The following is a 19,887-nucleotide window of genomic DNA, read 5'->3' as shown; positions in this document are numbered from 1 at the left end:
ATATCTGATGTTGTGTTTTAAAACTGGCGGGGGGGGGGGGGGGTTGAGTTGGTTTGACACACAAAGAAGAAGAGGAAGCTGTTTTGACTGCACAGATTAATGTCGAGCCTCAGGCGGAGTCAGAACAAATTTAACTTTAAGGGTTTTTTTGCGCTCAAAGTGGCGTCAGACCTGCGTTTGAGTAGAGGAGAAATGCCGTGACATGGGAAAAACTATAAGCATCCCCCACGATTCACTCTCGGCCTGAAGTGAAGGTCAGCAGGGGGGGGGGAGTGTGGGTTTCTTGCTTGTCAGCTGACATGCTTTCAGATTGTAATGAGGAGATCACACAATGGGTGGGCCCATTGCTTGGGAAGTCATGGAGGTAGAGTCGGAGATGTGTGTGTCTCATCCGTTTGGAGTTGGAAGTAGTTTTTCTACATCTTTTTCCTCGCTTGATTGCTCTTCTTCTTGGTGTCACACAAGATTAAACAGCTGACCTGAATACCCACGGGCGCAAATTAATCTAATGGGGCTAAGACGATTGTTTTTGTTTTTTTCCCTTTTGATTTATCACAGGAAGAGTTTTAGCTTTTTCGGGCTAGTGTGACGGCTACAAAATAAAACCTTTCAAGGCCAATGCATGCCACATGCCTCATGACTTTTTCTTTTTTGTAACACTTCCTCTGCTCTTCCACACACTACACAGTCGGCATTAAATTGTAATGAGCTTGCTCCCCCAGTAACTTGAGTGCAGGCATTAACTTGAATTTAAGGCAATTATCAGAACAGAAATTGCAACACAATGTTAGTGATCCAGGCAATTAAACAAAGCCCACTGAGCGCTACATTTGTTGGACCGGGATGTATGACTACAGAATACCAAGCTGTTGAATGGGGAGAGGTCGGAGGAATGGCAACGAGAGTACGGAGATTCAGAGTGACTACGTCTGCGTTTAAGGGCGTCGCAGGTCCTGAAACCTGGAAACGAGTCGGTCGCTACTTCACCTCGAGTTGATTTGATTTTTGTATTTGGCCAGCATTTGCTAAATGAAACGACTGTGCGTCATCACGCCGCTAAGATTGCTAAGAATGTTACGCACACAAGGAATTTGGCTTGGTGCAGAACAATAAACCCGCTGCAACAGTATAAGACGTGATTTAAATAGAACATATGAACGTTTACAATAGAGTGTGGTAGACAAATAAGAGGACAAGTGTCATTAAAGTGTTATTGTGCATATTAATAGATAAACTTTGTGCAAAGGTGTGCAACTGTAAGAAATTGTACCCGGGATGTACGTGTTGGACTCAGTTGGCATCCCGAGCTTTACCTTGGGCGGTGTAGTATGTTTTAAGCCCAAAGTTAGCTTTTTGCTAACCTAAGACCTTAAGGAGGATAAAGTGCAACGCATAGCGATGTCAGCATTATGTCCTTAGAATAACCCAGTTAGAACATGGGGGGAAACATCACCATGTAAGCCTGTCGTTTAAGGACCTTTCCCTCTCTTTGAGGACTTCCTTACTGTAATAACTGCTTCAGGGGCAACAAACTTCAGACGGATGCCGACTGTACCCCGGTTTTCCCTCTTCAGTTTCTAATGACCAGCCAAGCCAGCCGCTAATCCAATTGGTTGTTTCCCTGCACAAGTTAGCTTCCAGCCTCCGAAGGTAGCCAAGACGGTAGCCAAATCCAATGGTTACATGCATGAGTTACCACCTTGATTGAATGAATAATCAACTTCTCATTTCCTCTCGGTCGCCGAGTACTGTATGTACTGTATAACCATCAGTCGTCTGGATTTTGTCTCTCCAGTCTGTGCCATATTGCACCGTTAAACACGTTGCTGTGTTGTTGTATGAGACGCAACACATTTCTCATTGGTCAACATTCTAGATTTGATTATTAGTCCAAAATATATATATATTTTTTATTCTTTCAAACCTGCATCCAACGTAATATATCAAAGAAGGACATTCTGTCACTAGTTTTATTTTGTCCATTTTTTTCCTCTCCAGGCATATAATTACTTGTCTGTGTGTGTGCTTAGGCTGCCATGGTTTTCTTAAACCATGTAATTTTCCTCTCAGCTTCTTGTGTAGCCGCAGAAGTTGATAACCCGATCACAAAGCGTTTGCCTTGTTTTGAGGACACCTGCTCCTGTTTGTCAGATTTAGTGGGTATTAGAATGCCAAATATGCTGCAGGGCCCGAATTATGGGAACTTAGTCTCTCTCGTGGGAATAACTCCGGCACAGCCTCAAAGAGGGCACGGCAGTATGTTTTTGCATAATAATGTTCAGTATCCAGTGAAACTCTTAAATTCTCTAAAAATACTAAATATGGCTCTTATGAGATACCAAATGAACTCGCTTGTGGTTAAACCTGAGGCTGCTTTCATGTTGTATAATCAAATGTGTGAATTTCAATCAGGTTTTGCAGAGACCACACAGAGCTTAAAGACATGCAAGTCACCTAAAGAATTCAAAGAAATATAAGATTTCCTTTGATGGTTAAGCCTCATTTTCTGCACCCCTGAGCATTATAGCAACGTGACCTCCAGCCCCCTTTCCCATTTCCCTGGAAAATGAACAAAAATCTCAGTAGTGCGCAAGGGAACCATAAAATGGGACTCCAGGGCAACAGGTTTACATTTCCCAAGGGTAATCCAATCTAATCTACCTGTTGAGACGGTACGAAGGGCATCTTTGAAACAGGGATCTGGGAGAGTCCTTTTGTTTTCAAGCGCCAGTCTGCTCTCCTTTGGGGTTCAAACACAATGAAGGTGGGGGGCGGGGGGGGGAGGGGGGCAGAGAAGTACCTGAGGCGGCTGTCTGCAAAGGGATTGAGTGGTGGAGCATCATGACAAGAAAATACCCTTTGACTCACACAAAAGGGCCATGTTACACCTACCATGCCTCAGCATGTCCGTTTACATGCATCAATTGAACGCAGGGTCGTCTAGTCTTTGAAAGTCTTTAGGTTTATGTGAACACTCCTTTTCTGCATATTTCAGTCTAAATATAACAAACGGCGCTAAGCCAAAAGCTAACCTCAAGCAACTTCTAGGCAGACATGTAGTTCTTAAATCCACGTGGATGTCTCTCCGTAGGGGTCAAAATTGTACTTTTGTTTTCTTTCCTTGATTCTACTGTAGCTCTAAATCCAGCATTTCAAGGTCATTTTTCGTAAACCCTTAAAGTTATTTAAAAAAGTATTTTTTTTAATGTTGCTGTGTAAAGGAAATGTTCTGAAATTTATGGAAAATAATCATTTTTGTTTTGACAGACAATTAGATGAGAATACAAATACCGCTCTTATGTGCATATGTTAAACACGGAGCTGCGCGTGGTTAGCTTAGCTTAGTATTACTGTTACATTACTTCATTATTTCATTTAGCTGAGGCCTTTATCCAAAGCGACTTACAATAAGTGCATTTCCACCATAGGGATACAAACTCAGAAGAACAAGTAACAAGAAAGTACAATTTTTATCAAATAAGCAGTTTCAAAACATGTTATAGAAAAGTGCCATTATAAGTACAATTTGTTGCTGTTGTCTCCGTCAGTCCAAATTCAAGACTTCACCTGTTTAACCTGTGCTAAATGCTTGTACCGACAGCCTGTCTTCGCTGTCTGTCTCTTTGATAACATTTACGATACACATATTTTAAACAAAGATGCCTTGTTGAAGTCTGGTCACAAATGACCAAATAGGTCATCATGCTTCCTAAAGAAAGCCTTCAGTGGAGGTCAATGCTGGCGCGTCTAATGGCTGCTTACAGGATGTTCCCTTTGTCTTCCCATTTCGCTGCCTGTGTGCCAACAATCAAACTTTCCATTCAGTAAGAATTTCTTCTCAAATCAGCCGAGGGCTTGTTGGCAACGCTTTATTCATGCATGTAATAAGGAGAAAGAGTTGTGTTGCTGATAAAACGATAATAGTCCTTTAAAGACCATTGCATGTTTATTAAAAGGGAGGGACCTTGTTTACATCTTGATCCGGAATGGAGGAAAGATGGTGCCCTCCCTCTTTGTCAAGCCTGGCTCATTAATTTCAGATGTGGCCGCTCGTTCTGTGGGAAGCTTATGTGAAAAATTCCCTCTCACACATTTCTTCCACATTGATTCTGGTCTGGTCTTTTGAAGTTTTGAAGTCTGTTTACGCATATATAATGTCAGGGTGGAATCGGTTTATTGTTGACTCACTTTCAGATTCAATCAGGGAAAGACGAAGTTTTTAACTCTCTCGGTCCGGATATAAACAGCCATTAGTTCTCTTCTAATTAACATCTATTTGGCATGTTACACTTTTCAATTCAAGACCTTTTGTGATATGTTTCACGAACATGCTTTTACTTTTGCTGTTTATTTTCATTAACAGCCACACGACACATGCATTCACATACGTGACAGACCGGTTCAGAGGAGATGTGTCCCAGCTGGTAAATGTGTAGCAAATTGAGGAGCTTCACTTATTTCTGGCTCGTATGTTTTCTTTTTTAAACGAATCAGATTCAAGGCGTTAGACCAAATGTTGCCAGAATCGCTATGTGTGTTTCGGCATGCACACGGCCTGCTGCTGACCCGGCCCGTCACCGTGGTGTCAGAAATACCTTGAATTATCTTAAATTAGACCCTGTCTGCCTCCTACGTTGCGTTGTTTAACTTTTGTTATTGAAACATTGTGAGTCCCACACGGGAGTACGCCTTATGTGCGCTGATGATGGGGGGGGGGGGGGGCGGGGGGCGGCGTTCGTTTGGGGTGTTTTTGAGATCCTGAGCTTGGCTTTCATGTTGGAACTTTGACTCATGAGGCTGGTCGGTTGCCTCTCCTCCATATTTACCGCTGTTGCTTAGCGAAAACTGTTGCCGAGTTACAGAAACACTCTGGAGTTATGTTGATGACCTAATGAGCGATATCCCCCAGACACCTCAAATATTTTCATAGGAAGCTATGTTTAGTATTCACAACAATGGACCGCAGACACCTTTGTTTCAACAAAGTACGCTTATTAAGGTACTTGTACCGTTATATTCTACGTTACACTTCTACTCCAGTACATGTATCTGACAAGTGTGGTTACACTTTTCAGAATATAACATGTTGTTAAGATTGTTATTGGCTCACCCAAACTTTTTGGCCTTATGACCCCTTGCAGTACAAAAAGCTGTCTATAGTTAGTTGCTGCTGTAGAGAACTCCAAGCTTCTCTCATGGTTTCATATTATTCATTCTCTCTAAAAGCAAGGTAAAACGTCAAATTAAAAGAGATTTGTGAATTAAAACTTATTTCTTATCTCTCGGTGATGCAGTGTTTCAAATGACAGTATTTGTACTTTTAGTCAAGAAAAGAACCCAAATACTTCATGTCCTTCCATATTGCCACTGCGTATGTTTTGTATTGAAGCTGAAGAAGCTTCAGAAATTGTTTGTGAGGCCAAAGTCAGAGTTTGACTTCTCACTAGTGTTGATCGATCCTGCACGTCTGTTTCTGTCATCAACGAGCTAACGTCCCGTCCCTCCTGCCGTGTTTACTTTCACTTTGGTGCTAATTAAATCGACGGCCCGCTCGACCTCAATGGTTTCTTGGAATCATCTTGAGTTTTAACTGGTTGGACACGAGACCCGCCCTCTCTAACTAACCGTGTGGCATTTTCCTGCTGCCTCCCGGGTGTCTGTGCAGCAGGGTGACCTCTGCCTTGAGTGGGTGGGGACCGCCGTGTTCAGTTCCAAACATACTGGAGGACCATCTGAAATGTTATCCTGTCTCCTGTGAGAGCACATTGCACTGTAACCCAACACGTTCAGAGAGAGAGAGAGAGAGAGAGCTCTGGCTCTGGAGCTTCTTCACTTGTAATTGTCTGATGTGCTTCGACAACCAAACAGTGTGCTTTAATGGAATCTAAAGAGGGGGGGGGGGGGGGGGGGGCACAGCAACAGATCAAGAAGAGGTATTTTAAATCCATGCAGGGGGGGGGGGGGTCCAAACGAAAATAACTGTTTGTGGATGCTTGCACGGAGCAGATGAATGTTGTAGAATGTCATCTCAATGGGGGGTGAACCTCATCCATTTGAGCGGCAGGATTATGTGATCCGAAAGTCTTGCAAAGCCTAAATCACACTGACGAATCTGACAAAACATCCCTCATGCATTGGGGAGCCACAACATGTAGTTCTGTCATGTGACGCTGTCATTCCCTGATTTCAGCAGATGGGAGCTAATTTGAATCATTCTGCTCCAGATCTGTCAGTTTGTCGGATAAAATGTAATGACTTTTAAAAACATTGCTTCTACATCTGTGAGCATGGCCATGCAAGGTTATTTTTTAAGGGTAGGTGGATGATGCAGTGGATTAATCTGTTTTTTGCCTACTGGGCTAGAAGAGTACAATTTTGGGTGGCATAATAACCCAGTGGCCTTAATCCTGCTCCATAACCAAGAGAGGGGGGGGGATTCCACTGCTGCACACTTAGCCGTCATACCTCCCATTTGGACCCCAAGCCAGTTTGCATGGATCGGAGCTGCAACAAGGCGCAAAAAAGATCATCTGTGATCGGAGTAAACCACAAATAGACACAGGCTCTGAGGCAGTATTTCTCATCCAAAGTAATAAGAAAACAGGGTTTTTATGAAGAAAATCATCTGCCATGATGCAGAATTAGAATGCAAGGGTGAATCGTAGTAGCTGGAGAGGCCAGTGTCCACCCCTTGGCCACGTTGTACCCATTCATGGGTGCTGTGGCATCAGGTAGCTGGAGGCGTGGGGCCCTTTTATGAAACTCACACGTTAGGTCACACAGAAGCAGCCCCAACCCCAAGCAGACTTCAACCATGCCCAGCTAGGTCTACAATGTCTGCCTGTATTGGCCTCTTAGGAGGGGAGATTCTGATGTTATGTGGCACTTCTGTGTTATACAGTTTGTTTGTGTCACACACGCACAAATTGGTCAGCCCTCAGGCCATGACTTGGGATACATGCTTGTTATTAAGCAAAGGGCCCGCAGACATCATGCTTGAATTGTTCGGAGCTGCAGTGTGCAGCATTTGGGACCGAGCTTTCACTGGTAGTACATCCAAACTAGTGAATTAAGGTCACGTGTAGCCCTATTAACAGCATTGAAACATTTTAATTCCCATATATTACCATACTGATGGTATTGTCTGTCTTACAATCTCCATATATTACTGTGGGAAATACATACCTAATACCTAAATATATATTTATTTCACAATAACTGAAATGTTATAATATCCACATCAAATAAAAGATGATTTATATAACCAAGTGGAGCAGACACTATTTACATCTTTTAAAAAGCAAAGTACCACATTGCTAATACGGACATGGACTATTGTGAAGATTAAAGAGATTATGTCCAAAACAGAGTCGGGGACATGGAGCCTAATGTGCTGAGAGGGGGGTCATGTCGGTCAGATCGTGTTTGTGGGGGTAAATAAAGATACTATAACATTAAAGAAAACTTAAATGCATTTCCTAAGATATGCTCTACGGACTCCTAAATATAGACGGTACATCACAGTTCCCCTCATTGTCGCGTGCAGCAAACCCGGCATCAAAGATAAACTGTGCATACGGTATTTGACACGATGAGTCCGAGCCAACCAGCTCTGTTTCAGCTGCTGAAGGGTCTAGACTGCACACATTCCATAACTGCATGTCCTTTGTCTCCACATTGTGTGTGTGTGTGTGTGTGTGTGTGTGTGTGTGTGTGTGTGTGTGTGTGTGTGTGTGTGTGTGTGTGTGTGTGGTTGTTATAATCCGTCTCTCTCTCTTTCCGGTCTTGTGTCTGTTGTCCTTTTGTTCGGCATAGGGATACATCTGTCCTCTGTCCGTGTCTCATTGTTCGCTTGTAGCTTGTTGTCTTTCTATGTGTCGTCCATGACACAGCCACGTGTTTTCTGTATTTCCCTTGTGTTTTCCTTTCCACGTACCCACTTTGTAGCCCGGTCACACGAACATTTAGTTCCACCTTTCATTGGGACCCGGTCATTCATCCTTTATCACACCTCCTGGTCTGCCAATAGAAAGTCTTGTGTGTTCTCCACGCAGTGCGTTGCTACATCTCACAGCTACTCACAGACGGCCCCTTTCTGTTCTTCGGCGTGGAGGGCCCGGCTACAGGACGGGGCCCTGCTGCAGTCTTTGTCTGCTCTGATTGAGACCCACCCGCAGTGCTTGTCAGTGACCCAGATTCGGGATATGAGCCCAAACGGGGCCCTCCTCTGTTTGTACTCCTCTAATCTCTTTCTGTCCATCATAATAATGAGCTTGAGCACAATTAATGGCCTTAGTATAGTCCTCAAAGCAAATCTGTTAATAATCCGAATGCTTAATTAGTTTAATCTGTAGCACAAACATAAAAGAGCTTAAGAAGTGTGTGGCTCCTCAGGCATGCTATTGTCCATGACTCGGCTCAGTTTGTGCGAGACACGTTGGTGCAGTGTTTCAGTCTTGCCCTGTATTAGTTACAGCGTGAAGGTGATGTCCACCTCTGTGTCTGTGCCAGGAGACGCCTGCAGGAGGGATCTGCTGACCAGCAGAGGACAGGACTGGTGCAGATGTATAATTTGTGTCAAAAACACAATCATTCCCTTGCCATGCATTATACGGGCTGTAACATTTGTATAGATATGCTCTATTATTGTTATCGTTTTACAGCTTTGGGGAATCCCCCCCCCCCAACTTAGGAGCATAATCCTAGATAACTTGGTGCCATGTATATTACCCTTTTGTCCTTGGTTCCGGCAGCTGCATGTGCTGAGTGTGGCTTTCCCAGCCTGGCCTCTCTGTAAAGTCCACAGGCGTAACAGCTATTTACTCAACAGAGTCAGTGGGACATTGAATCCTAAATCTCTTCTCTTCCTCATGCTCCACTGGCCCAATTATGAACCCAATCACAGCAGCACCTGACACCAGGAAAGGCCACTGTGTGGAAGTGAAAGAGTTAGGGAAGGAATGTGACAATTTAGTTTGAGTGCACACACGACCAACAATAAGTTAATACCAGAAACATCTGAGCCTGAACATGGTCTGACTCTCATTCATCCTAACATGGTATTCTCTCTCTTGTCTTTTTTTCGGTTCACCCACTGGTTTCTTCTGTTCATGATGGATTGCCCCAATCGTACAAAAGGAAACAATCTAAGGTATGTGCTTTTCATTTCTTTGTGTTACTTGAAAAAAAAAAAAGCCAAACGTCGATCTGTCTTCACTCCTAACTGTCCTGAAGCAGTGTGCTGCACAATACTGTTCCCCTGAGTGGATCACAAGCATCCGGCACCAGTCTACTGTTGTGGCCTTGTTTCTACGGACGTGACTGAGAGTGGGTTAGTAGTTTTTGTGGGCCAGCAGGAGCCGGATAGATGTCCATGTGAATGTGTCAGCAGTCTGAAGATCTCCCGAACACCCACAAAGGCTCCACAATGAGAGAGGGATGAGCGTGGACACTGGGGCTGTGTGTGTGTGTGTGTGTGTGTGTGTGTGTGTGCGCACGCATTGAGAGCTGCATTGTTGGGGTGCACCCCCGCCTCCACCCCTTGACGACACGCTGGTGACTGGCTCAGACGCGTTTCTCACACACCCGGGACGAGCTTTGTGGCCCGAGCACTCATCCGCTGAGTGGAATCGGGGGAGTGTTGGCGCGGGGAACCGGCGTGCGTGGTCTCTGGGGCCTGTGAACCTGTGTTACCTCGTAACAGCCTTCAACTAGACGAGCACGTGGCTGTCTACGAAGTTATAGTGCCACTCAAATTAGTCTCCCTGCGTTCTGAAGGGCAAAAGGGGCCTGCAGTCCAATCACGTTTCACCAGTTTTCATCCCAGAAATGACAAAAAGGGCATTGTGGTCCTCAGCTCCATCATTATTTGAACTGCTGATTAATAGTAATTGTCCAATCATGAACAATTTGTTGCGCGGTCACACCCTTAGGCTGGACAGAGACAGATCAGAGGAGATGGAAGCCCTGGATACCAAACCAGCCCTAATTAGGAATGATGGCACTTTTTGTTCCTTTTGAACTGCACCCACTCACTTGTCTGAAGTCCCAAGAGGAGGTCTTGCTTTCAAAGCATTCAGTCATCTCAGCGCTCCCCGATGCTGACTGTGCAACCAGTGGTTCCCCTGACCAATAGCCCCTGTTATGTATAGCATACCATTTTGTGTAGGGGAAAGTGCTTTAGCAGAGCAGCAGTAGTGCACTGACAGCCAGGAGTAACATGCAGCAACGATGTGCTCGCACTGCAGGACGCAGAGCAGCATACATAAAAGCCTGTTATTACCCAACTAATTGAAATCACCTATCTGAAGGTGCCCAAAGGAGGCGTTTAGGACGACGTACAGGTGACTGCGGGACACAAGGGGTCCCTGCTGCTGAAGCCTGGGGTGTGAAACCCGGCACTGAGGCCGTCCTCACCACCGAGAACAGCGGCAGTCCCGTTTCCATGGAGACGAGGGTCACCGGAGGCTGGAATTTTGTCTGGGAGGCACTGATTTATGAATTCATTTAAATCCAGCCACTATGACAAAACTTGGGGCAGCGAACGTTGGATTTACGCTCACCGTCACGGTGCGGTCTTAACGAGCATTGCCTCGAACAAAACTTTAGACTTCATCTTACTCTCTTAGACAACCTCAGTCTTACTGAGTGATTACTGCAGGGCGCCATGATACCGCACGATGCGTCTGCTTTTTATTCCACAGAAGAAATAAGACCACTTCTAAGAAAGATCCCGTTGTACTGTACATGCCTAGACAAGTTCATTGGAAAAAGTAAGATTACCTGTTGTTTACATGCTGACTCTTCTGCAGGTGTTTGCTTTTGACCACTGTTTCTGGTCCATGGATGAGTCCAACGTTCCCAAATATGCTGGTGAGTCATACATTTGGTAACCAATCTTACACTCATCACCAAATCACATCCCATGTGAAGACTCATGAGCTTGGTGCAGCAATAGTCTAGTGACTCTCTACTGAATGGAAAGCTGTTTCTGCATCATGCAAAGCTAAGTACGGTCATTTGCATTAAATACGCAATGACGGTAGTTGTCTTTGTATTCTCTCAAAACAATCAAACCACCTTTGGGATATTTTTACAATACATAAAAAAAAACTGTTTTTGTATTGTGTTATTACAGCCAGTCAAAGAAAGATTTCCATAGTCATTGTACACACTTTCCTCGTCATATCACGCTCATTTTGTGATGGAAATGTAACACTTGCATCTGCTTTGTGCTAAACCGACAAGGCAATCTGTTCAGTGAAGGGCTCCCTCAGGGGCCCAGGCCGAGGCTTTATTTAGCTCTTTAAACAGCTGTCCCATTCAGCGGGAGCATGACCGGAGCAACACACAACATTTCTATACACGGCTCGCCATTTTCTACGCGACCAGACAGGAATCTGTCATCTTCATGAATACTTTGTGTCTTGTTTTGTGTCTCCTTGTTAATACGTACGTGTGTGTGTGTGTGTTAATGTTATTGCACTAGATTAAGGATCCACACCAGACAACTGTTAGCACATGTATGATTGAATGGTTTATTTGTTTACCAAAATCTCCATGGTGATTCTTTGTCCCAAAGGTCAAGAGGTGGTGTTCAAGTGCCTTGGAGAGGGAATACTTGAAAATGCATTCCAGGGATATAATGCCTGCATATTTGCCTATGGACAAACAGGTAACTCAAAATACAGATGAAATTGATCTTGAGTACATTTTTCCATGCAGTTTGTGAAGCATTTACAAATTACCTCCACTTAGGGGCTTTAGTATATTTGCAGGTTGAGTTGTCTTCAGATGTGTCCATTGTAAGGAAGGCAGCAAGGCATGTATTTGTAATTACACTGGTGAATCACTTAACTCATATCCTTCCTTCTCTCTGGAACAAATGAGCTCCTTTAGCCCACGTCTTGTCTTAGAGTGAATCCCTCTGTAAAGAGACACAGCTACTGAAAAGTTTGTAAAGGAGAGCACAAATATTTCCGAGTGTATGAGGTTCGGCACAGTTGTAATGTGGGAACCAGACGTTTTGGGATGTTGAATAGTTGGTCTGCCCTTTTGATCAGGACTGAAATGTCTTAACATCCGATTGCCACAAAAAGTTGTACATTCATCATGGTTCCCAGAAGAGGAATCCTGGTGGATCCCAGATTTGACAAAACTAACCAGAAGATACCAGAAGATAGGATTACAAACGTAATACATAATGACACTTTACAATGTGTGCACAAAAAAATGCAAAAAGTGAGAATAAAACTTATACATTCAGTCAAGTACCAACAAGATGTGCCACAAAGAGGCTCATCTGAATCAGACACAGTCAAAAAACAATACATGTATGCGGGTTGACCGACCGGCAAGGCAGACTTTTTTTCTTAAGATGTTTGTGTGGAATCAATTGAAATATTACAATTATTAAAGCTCTGCATTGAATCGAGCCTCTCACTGTAATGGATACAGTCATCAGTCAATGAACTGTCCGTGCAGGTTCAGGAAAGTCCTTTTCCATGATGGGTAATGGGGACCAGCCGGGTTTGATCCCTCGACTCTGCTGCTCGCTGTTCGAGAGGGTCCACAGAGAGGAGAACGAGGGCCATACTTTTAAGGTGGAGGTGTCCTACATGGAGATCTACAATGAAAAGGTCCGGGACCTTCTAGATCCCAAAGGGTAAGTCTGATGGTGTATTTTCCTTCTGTAGAATAAGCATACGTGACCTGTACAACCTGGCTAAATGTAGTAACTTGGTAACGCCTTGGTATCGGCCTTGATTCACTCCAACCGCAGTACAAACTGTGACCTCCCCTTCGCGTCTCCGCTTATAGCCCTGTTGTGTCTAGCAGCCTGAATCGGGGACGGCGACAGAATGTTGTGAGTAGGAAGCTCGACCCATTGGTTTCCTGCAGAACAGCGGCCGCGGCGGCGTCCTCTGACACTGCGGCATTCTTCGGCCAAAGGGGTCTGACGCGAGTTGGCAGACGGGCTGCGAGCCGTGAGAGGGCGGGTTTCAGGGACATCTGTCAGAGACGCCGAGAGCAGGAGAGCAGTCAGATCGGCCTGTGGGGCCCGAGGCCAGGGGACGGACAACAGGGGAAGTCCTGTGCGTGTCCTGCAGATGTCAGAAGACGAAGCCAGAGCCCATTCAATGGCGACTTCCTCTCGCTCGTACAAGCCAAACACTCTCTTGCCTTTCTAGCTGCCTTTGTCCTGTTATGGACACACGATATCAAGGTCAAACGTGACATGGATCTCATTCACACTATCAACTGGCCATGAGCTTTCTAGTGGTTAGCGTCCACTTCAGGAACCTTTTCTATTCGGTGGATGGTAGATTTGAATTGGAGTGGAAGAAGAGTTTTTTTTTCCAACCTCAGTCAGTCTGTAGCCATGAAGAGGGATCAGTGAGTCATACTGATCTGTAGGATTTATTCTCAACACGTCTCAGCTGCCCGATTAGTTTCAGTTTACACGGTTTAACCAACTGAAGAGTTGAATATGGGTTGAATATGATGAAGACCTCCTTCAATATGATGAAGACTGTAGCTGACTTTGGGCTGAATATACATCAGAGTTACCAATCACAGCTGTAAATACTCACTAATACACTTTTTTAACAGCTTCATATCTGTTTGGGAGTTTTTTTGCCTGTTTTGTAAAGGCTTTCTTGAAAATAATTTGAATGTTTTCAAGATGAAGGAAACAGTGGGGAGCTGAGAGCCAAAGGAAGGCTGCCAAAGGGAAAGCGTATTTCAAGATGGAGTAACACATTGTTGTTGTTGTTCTTTTATCCTTAAAAATATTAGTTTTAGAAATACAGAAACTTTTTATGTGAATGGTTTTTGATGTGTCAACTTGGTATCAAAGTTCTGTGAACATTTTAGCGCAGCTTTGGTAAATGTTTGCTCTAACAGGGTAAATAACCCTGTGAGTTTTGTAATTCTTGGAGGAATAATTGAAAATTTTTGCATTTGTTCTGATAGAGAGCGTTTAATGAAAAGTATCATTATGTCCAATCAAATATGCATTATAAAACCCAGTTGAAAGTGTTTTTCATTCTTTCTTTTTTAACATATGTCCCTAATGGGTTGTAATTCCTCCCTTTTTTCTACTCTCTCCTCCACCTATTTTGTTGCTTTCTATTTATTTTTTTAAGGAGCCGACAGTCCCTTAAAGTTCGGGAGCACAAAGTCTTGGGTCCATACGTGGACGGTCTATCTCAGCTGGCTGTAACCAACTTTGAGGTGCGTCTTCCCCCTTCTTGTCATCACACTTTGCCGGAGCTGAATCCATATCAACAACCACAGGGCTCATATGTCACCTGAAGACATGATGTATAGTAACCAGCAGAATCCTATCCAGGGTTGTCAAGTCCAGAACAACCATTGACTTTCACATGCGTCCATGTGGAGAAACTGCGATGCAACATATTCCCCAAGTGGGATGTAGTCATAGGGGTTTGGCTAGTTTATATGCCAAGCCTTGGCAGGGCCTTTCTTAATTAAGTTTAAACATCTCCACCCAGTTTGTACTCTGCTCTGCCTGATGTTCTTGCAGTGGTTTTCCACAGCCGTGGCTCACTGTCCACTGGGACACAGCTAAACCACCTGGCGCAGAGACGTGTGTGGATTCCATTTGACTTAATGATCAATGTGGAAGTTGTACCCAAACACAGTGAGATGTATTGTGTCTTTATGTCAAACTCCTAAAATATCTTTTTTATTTTATTACCCCCCTCTCCATCTTTTTAGGACATTGAGGTGTTGATGTCAGAGGGCAACAAATCTCGCACAGTCGCAGCCACCAACATGAACGAGGAGAGCAGTCGATCACATGCCGTGTTCAGTATAATTGTCACACAAACGCTTTATGATCTACAGTCTGGGGTCAGTCTTTTCTCAAGGAATTGTTCCTGGAATTTACTGAATTGCATTACCCAATTTGTGTGTATTGTCTATTTGTCTTATCATTGTGTGCTGGTGAACAGAATTCAGGGGAGAAAGTGAGCAAGTTGAGTCTGGTTGACCTGGCAGGAAGTGAGCGAGTGTCTAAGACTGGAGCTGCAGGAGAACGACTCAAAGAGGGCAGCAATATTAACAAGTAGGTACCTTTTTTTCATATAAAAGTGAGGCAAATATATTAATGAATGCTTTGAAAGGTTAAAGCTTCTCTTTTTGGGGTGCGGCGTTGTAGGTCTCTCACCACGTTAGGCTGTGTGATTTCTGCTCTCGCTGACCAGTCTGCAGGAAAGGGGAAGGCCAAGTTTGTCCCCTACAGAGACTCCGTCCTCACCTGGCTGCTGAAGGTTTGGCCCACAAATGAAGCTTAAATAATAACATGGCATTAATTATTGTTCCTGTGTCATGGAACTATTGCTGTTTTAAAAAGCACCTGATTTTAAGAGTTTGCATTAATAAAAGTGCACAATAGACTACTTTTGGAATTTTGCGATTAGTTGCAAAAGAATCATAAGATTAATCGTTATCGGCTGTGCTTCCTTGCCTACAGGACAACCTTGGCGGCAACAGCAAGACAGCCATGATAGCCACCGTGAGTCCATCGGCCGATAACTACGAGGAGACCCTTTCCACGCTGCGCTACGCAGACCGAGCCAAGAGAATCGTCAACCATGCCGTGGTGAACGAAGATCCCAACGCTCGGATCATCAGAGAGCTCAGGGAAGAGGTTGAGAAGCTCAAAGTTCAACTCTCCCAGGCCGAGGTACAGTGAAGGGATCGGCTCGACCGAAGAGACTCAAAAAGGATATTGATCGTTGATTCATGCAGAACCGTCATGAAGCGCGCAATAATCCCGGGATACGCTGACGCCTCGATCCTTTATTCCCATCAGTCATTGAAGGCCCCTGAGCTGAAGGAGAAACTGCACGAGTCTGAGAAGCTCATTCAGGAGATGACTGTCACCTGGGAGGAGAAACTAAGGAAGACAGAGGAGATTGCCACTGTATGCTTAACCACCATAAACAAGCAAAACGTCAGTTCTAATTCCTATTTATAGCTACAGTAACACTGTTATTATCCACAGGAACGCCAGAAGCAGCTCGAGAGCATGGGCATCTCTCTGGAGACATCAGGGATTAAAGTGGGTGAAGACAAGTGTTTTCTGGTTAATCTCAATGCTGATCCTGCCCTCAATGAGCTACTGGTCTACTATCTGAAGGTAATGCAGTTTCTACAATGGGATGATGCAGTGCAACATAACGTTGAATGCACAGTACTCGCTACCACGTTTTTTTTGCCATTAGCACCTACTGTATGTCTTTATATCTATTTGTGAGATAACAAAGTCTCTGTTGATCCGTTAAATGCAACTGTGAGGAATTTTCCAGTGTAAACTTAACAGTCTGCATTTAATGTAAGTGGTTCTATTAACCTGGATGTGCTCCACTTAGGTTTCAACACAGGGAGTTTAAAATAAACACTAATACTAATACCAAAGATGCAGGCCCCTTTTTCAATGGCACCACTAATGCCTGGATTTGCAGACTATTGTACGGATGAAGGCTGCAGGTTTCTGCCAAACAAACGTTTTGTTACCGCGGTAATATTTACCGTGCACGGAGGCCCTGGCACGCACCAAATGCGGCGCAGTTATCCAGATGACGCCGTGAGAGCAGAGATTAATCTAGTGAGAGCAGGTCCGAACTCTGCGAAAAGCGCTGGAGTGGAACAAGCAGCCAGCTATTTGGACCTGTGAGAGCAGAGGCATGTGAGAAAGCAGCCTGTGCAGCGCTCTGAACAACAGGCCATTGTCTGGGTTCTGCAGGCCAGCCCGGCGTATCAGTGTGGAATGACTATGGTAATGTGAAATGGGTTGGTGCGCTGCAGGGTGGGACGTCCTCCACAACCCGGGATGTTTGTTTAACAACGCCCACTTTGCAATAAAAAGAGACCCGAGCCATTTCCCCTTTTTTACACTTTGAAGTTTTGTTTTTTTTAAATGACAAAACTCATTAGGAAACAACATTTTATGCCCTGGAGTTGTAGCAAGCTGTTGGGTGTCATTACTTTCAGGGTGTCATTATATGTTTATTATTTTTTTTAATCTATCCCCCACCTGTGAATAGGAGCACACGCGTGTGGGCGCCGACACTTCTCAGGACATCCAGCTCTTTGGGATCGGTATCCAGCCGAAGCACTGCGTCCTGGAGCTCTGCCCGGATGGTGATGTCACCCTGATGCCCATTGGGAATGCCAGGTGAGCTGCTACACAACTACCTACAGCACACTCTTTATCTATATGTGTGTCTTTCTGTGGTCCCTCTCATGTCATGGATGGCTGGGCCTCACTGTTTCACATGACCTCACTGTACTGGAATCTATGATCTGAGCTCCTTGCTTTGATGTCAGAGCCGTGTCTCCCTGCCACTACAGAAGGATTGTTTCTCCTCAATTAGATTCCGTGTTGAAAGGTTAGGTTTATAATCCTCATCATCAGAATTTGATTCCTCTTGTTTTCTACAGCACGTGTGTGAACGGCTCAATGATTGATTCTTTGGTCCACCTGTGGCATGGAGATCGTATCTTATGGGGGAACAATCACTTCTTCAGGTATGAAACGTTGTCATGGCCCCATTCAAATGTGCGAAGGGTCACAAAATCCAAACGCCACTGACTGGAAGTCCTGTTGCTCCGCAGAATTAATCTGCCTGCACGAAAGCGGCGGGACCGTTTAAAGGAGCTGGACAGAGCTTCCCCGAGAGAGAGCTATGTCGAGGCAGATGTGGAGACGGCCAGCGAGGCGTCTTCAGAACAGGACTACAGCTACGAGTTTGCTCAGATGGAGGTCATCATGAAGACTCTGGGAAACAACGGTAACAACATGATAATCTGATGTTGCAGTCTGCATGACATCCAAGGCTTTCAGGGTCACAGAATTTATTCCACTTAGGTTTATGGAACATCAGCTTGTCACAATACTCTGCGCTCTGTTTATCTCTTTATTTAGAATATAAAAAAGATCTTTTTTTAAATTAATTAAACGCTCAACTGACCAATTTGTCAGCTGCTTGTTGCAGCCTGCAAGGACCTGATTAAAAATGCTGTAAAGTAAATCTTTTTATTTATTTTTTATTACGCAATAATGTATTGGAGAATTAGTCTATAAATGTCAGCTAATGGTTAGACATGGCCTTTATGGAAGTGGTTGTTTTTCTTCCTGAAGCAGCTCTGCTTGGAACTGGTCCTCAGTTCGTTGTGTTCTGGACTCGTTGTGGGATGACGAGATGCGTTGTGTCTCGTGCTTTTTAGACCCCATGCAGGATGTGGTCCAGGTGCTGGAGAAGCAGTACCTTGAGGAGAAGCGCACGGCTCTGGAGGAGCAGAGGGTGATGTACGAACGAGAGCTGGAGTCGCTACGGCAACAGCTGACTCCTGAAAAGACGCTGCTACACAAACGCAGCAGCAGCGAGCGCCTGGCCTTCCCGATGCACGCGGCACACGGCAAGCTGCGACTGTGGACCGAGGAGCGGTGAGTGGAATCTGGCCGTCATTTTCCTTTGTTTTTGTTTCACTTTTAACATCTGCATGAGGTGTTCAACACATTGACCTTTTTAAGTAAATTTAGTTAAACCTAGCAACTGTTTTGAGAGTCAAATCTGAGTTTGAAGTCGTGGTTTATTCAATTGATTTTTCTCAACTCTGTCATTTTTTTTACACTAGCTGTTTTATTAGGACGTTGTGCGAGTTTAAATCAGCACCCAGGGTGAACAACAGGGACAGGAATAAATGACCTCTGTGTTCTGCTGTCCGTGTCTTTGTGTGTCAGGGATGAGCTTTTTCGTCGGAGTCTTTCTCGACTCAGGGAGCAGGTTGTGAAAGCCAACACCTTGGTGCGAGAAGCCAACTTTTTGTCGGAGGAGATGAACAAACAGACGGACTATCAGGTCACCCTTCAGATTCCTGCCGCTAACCTCAGCGCTAACCGCAAGGTAGGCCTGTGCATTCCCTGCCATCACACGCCACCTCCACCTTCCCGTGGTACAGATCGAATTATGTCATGTGTGAATACCTGCTGTTTTTTTTTTTTTTTAGCGGGGAGCAATAGTGAGCGAGCCGGCCATTCAGGTACGGAGAAAAGGAAAGGGCACCCAGGTGTGGACCATTGAGAGGCTAGAAAACAAACTGGTGGATATGAGAGACCACTACAGGGACTGGAAGGAAGGCACAGAGGAGATGGTAAGGAAAAAAGGGAACAGGTGAGTGGAAAAGATGGATTTACTGGATTATTCAGACGTTCTCTGTATGTTTTCAGTACAACAAGGCCAACAGTAAGCACTGTGATCCATTCTATGAGGCGCAGGAGAACCATAACCTGATAGGAGTTGCCAACATTTTTCTGGAGTGCCTTTTCCATGATGTCAAACTGCAATATGCAGTCCCCATCATCAGCCAACAAGGAGAGGTAAGGCGGCATTAACAACAGATTAGTCCATAGGTAACAACAGATTAGTCTATATATACACATAAATGTTATATATAGTAGTTATGTTGAAACTTTTGAGTATTCTTATTGGAATGTTATTTGCCTTTACCTACTTCCATTTGATAGATATTGCTCCTACAATATTGCAGCAATATTCATAATGAGGTATTTGGTAAGAAAACATTGTGTTATTTTGATTTGCCCATTTTTAAGCTTTTTTTTAATGGGATATATGAGTCCAGGGAACATGGTGTCTGCTTGCCCTGTGTGTACAGGTAGCGGGCAGGCTGCACATTGAGCTGATGCGAGTCAGTGGAGTCGTACCAGAGCGTCTGTCTGGGGGAGACGACTCGTCAGAGAACTCCAGCGAGAGTAGCTGCTATGAGGTGATGGACACCAACGGGGACATCGTCCACATAGCCAAGAGGCTTACATGCAGGGTAAAGCCATTTTAA

At 44.5% G+C, this 19,887-nt stretch overlaps 1 protein-coding gene and 1 long non-coding RNA gene across 5 annotated transcripts in view; one reads left to right on the top strand and one right to left on the bottom strand.

Moving 5' to 3' along the window:
* Positions 1-19,887, top strand: part of kif13a (kinesin family member 13A) — a 31,228-nt gene that overhangs the window by 1,290 nt on the left and 10,051 nt on the right. For all 4 annotated transcript variants that reach the window (XM_062565334.1, XM_037453218.2, XM_062565333.1 and 1 more), the window contains exons 3-21: positions 9,139-9,151; positions 10,812-10,872; positions 11,582-11,674; positions 12,484-12,664; positions 14,148-14,235; positions 14,743-14,877; positions 14,979-15,091; positions 15,185-15,296; positions 15,500-15,712; positions 15,842-15,952; positions 16,034-16,168; positions 17,076-17,206; positions 17,473-17,559; positions 17,647-17,822; positions 18,259-18,478; positions 18,776-18,938; positions 19,042-19,185; positions 19,262-19,411; positions 19,708-19,872. In XM_062565334.1, the coding sequence (XP_062421318.1) occupies positions 9,139-9,151; positions 10,812-10,872; positions 11,582-11,674; positions 12,484-12,664; positions 14,148-14,235; positions 14,743-14,877; positions 14,979-15,091; positions 15,185-15,296; positions 15,500-15,712; positions 15,842-15,952; positions 16,034-16,168; positions 17,076-17,206; positions 17,473-17,559; positions 17,647-17,822; positions 18,259-18,478; positions 18,776-18,938; positions 19,042-19,185; positions 19,262-19,411; positions 19,708-19,872 (2,491 nt within the window). The remainder of the gene's footprint in view (positions 1-9,138; positions 9,152-10,811; positions 10,873-11,581; positions 11,675-12,483; positions 12,665-14,147; positions 14,236-14,742; positions 14,878-14,978; positions 15,092-15,184; positions 15,297-15,499; positions 15,713-15,841; positions 15,953-16,033; positions 16,169-17,075; positions 17,207-17,472; positions 17,560-17,646; positions 17,823-18,258; positions 18,479-18,775; positions 18,939-19,041; positions 19,186-19,261; positions 19,412-19,707; positions 19,873-19,887) is intronic.
* LOC119197162 (uncharacterized) lies at positions 15,797-16,791 on the bottom strand. The gene is made up of 3 exons (XR_005114392.2): positions 16,561-16,791; positions 16,011-16,069; positions 15,797-15,925 (listed from the first exon to the last, which is right to left on the bottom strand). It is a non-coding gene; the product is annotated as an uncharacterized LOC119197162 (long non-coding RNA).

The sequence above is a fragment of the Pungitius pungitius genome, chromosome 11, assembly GCF_949316345.1.
Source record: "Pungitius pungitius chromosome 11, fPunPun2.1, whole genome shotgun sequence".
Taxonomy (NCBI): Eukaryota; Metazoa; Chordata; class Actinopteri; order Perciformes; family Gasterosteidae; genus Pungitius; species Pungitius pungitius.
This window is presented reverse-complemented; position numbering and strand designations above follow the sequence as displayed.